The sequence below is a fragment of the Elephantulus edwardii genome, unplaced genomic scaffold, assembly GCF_000299155.1.
Source record: "Elephantulus edwardii isolate Elephantulus edwardi_28Jun2011 unplaced genomic scaffold, EleEdw1.0 scaffold00232, whole genome shotgun sequence".
NCBI classification, from domain to species: Eukaryota; Metazoa; Chordata; class Mammalia; order Macroscelidea; family Macroscelididae; genus Elephantulus; species Elephantulus edwardii.
The window spans coordinates 4,501,934-4,503,270 of NW_006399982.1; the positions used below are offsets into that span (position 1 = coordinate 4,501,934).

The following is a 1,337-nucleotide window of genomic DNA, read 5'->3' on the forward strand; positions in this document are numbered from 1 at the left end:
CTTCCACCCAGTCAGCCCAGGGATATTCATGTAATATGGGATCTCTGAAGTCAGTTCACCCTGCTGGTAGATTCTTAAATCAATGTCTCCTTTCTCTTGTATAAAGCTGGTGAGGGGCTATAAGCTCTCTGTCGTTGTACTGGTATCAATCTTTGGTCTTCTTTCCTTCTCAGAGAAGAGGACAGACAAATCAGCTGTCTCAGGGGCTATACGACTACAAATCAATGTGGAGATCAAGGGGGAAGAGAAGGTAGCCCCGTATCATGTGCAGTATACATGTCTCCATGAGGTGAGCCAGCCGTTGGTAGGATTTCAGGAGGCAGTACTGGGGAGGAACATTTGAGGTGAAGTAGGATTACTATGTAGTTTAAAATCTAAGGCTTGTTATTTTATTTTATCCTTGACTAAGCTGTATTGTCTTGGCTAGCCCAAGGAAGAGTCTCCAGCAGTAGTGTCTGAGAAGTGTGAGAACATCTTCCTGGGGTTACAGGATGGACTGGGCTATGACGTGAATAGAATTTCGGTGGAACCTTATTAATATTCTCCTACATTTGACAACTCAGTTTGTTTCATTTTTAGTATATGTCCAGGAAATATCTTAAATCTGATGTAGTAAACGAAATTAAAACATCTATTTCAAACTCCCAAGGGAAGTAATATAAGCAAATTCATTCTGGTTGACACCCTCCCGGCCCCTCAGTTTCCTTTAAGGCAATAATAGCATGGGTTTCAGTCTTTGATGACACAGATCGTTTTTAGTGTGTAATGAAAGCCATGGACTTTCTCCAAAAAGCTGCCCAAATTTCCAGAGCTTTTGAGTCCACTCATAAATTCTATTGACTTACTAATTGTTGATAAAACAGAGCATGGACTTTAGAGTGCAAAGAGTAAATCAAATTCTATTCAATCACTTGCTTTCTAGTATGGTGACTTTGAGCTAGTTTCACCAACAAAACTGAATTTTCGTTTTTCCATGTATAAAATGAGCATTATAATTACTACTTCACTGAGTTGTAGTGAGGATTAAATGAACAGAGGTGTGAAAGCATCTAGCATGGTTCCTCATTCATTCTACAGTATTGGCCAGGAACCTTTCCTTCTCTTCCTGAGGTCACCTAGTACTCACTAAGGCACAGCAGGCCAGCAGAGCTACCAGAATATTTTCTTTCAGCTGCATTTTGTGGACTGAGTAAGCTTTAGGTTACTATAGATTACTATAAGCCTCTGGGGGCAACCTGGTTTGGGCTCTTTGGATTGTGCTCTGCCTAAGACCTGTAACCAATGTGATCTTTAATTCTGCTGCCCTGAAGGCCAGATTCCCTTAGTGCCCCATTCTT

The 1,337-nt window shown here is 41.1% G+C and overlaps 1 protein-coding gene across 1 annotated transcript in view; it reads left to right on the top strand.

Moving 5' to 3' along the window:
- LOC102864266 (protein unc-13 homolog B-like) overlaps window positions 1–538 on the top strand; it is a 189,093-nt gene extending 188,555 nt beyond the window's left edge. The window contains exons 18-19 of the mRNA XM_006898554.1: window positions 174–304; window positions 428–538. Coding sequence (XP_006898616.1) covers window positions 174–304; window positions 428–538 — 242 coding nt within the window. The remainder of the gene's footprint in view (window positions 1–173; window positions 305–427) is intronic.
- The last annotated feature ends 799 nt before the right edge of the window (window positions 539–1,337 follow it).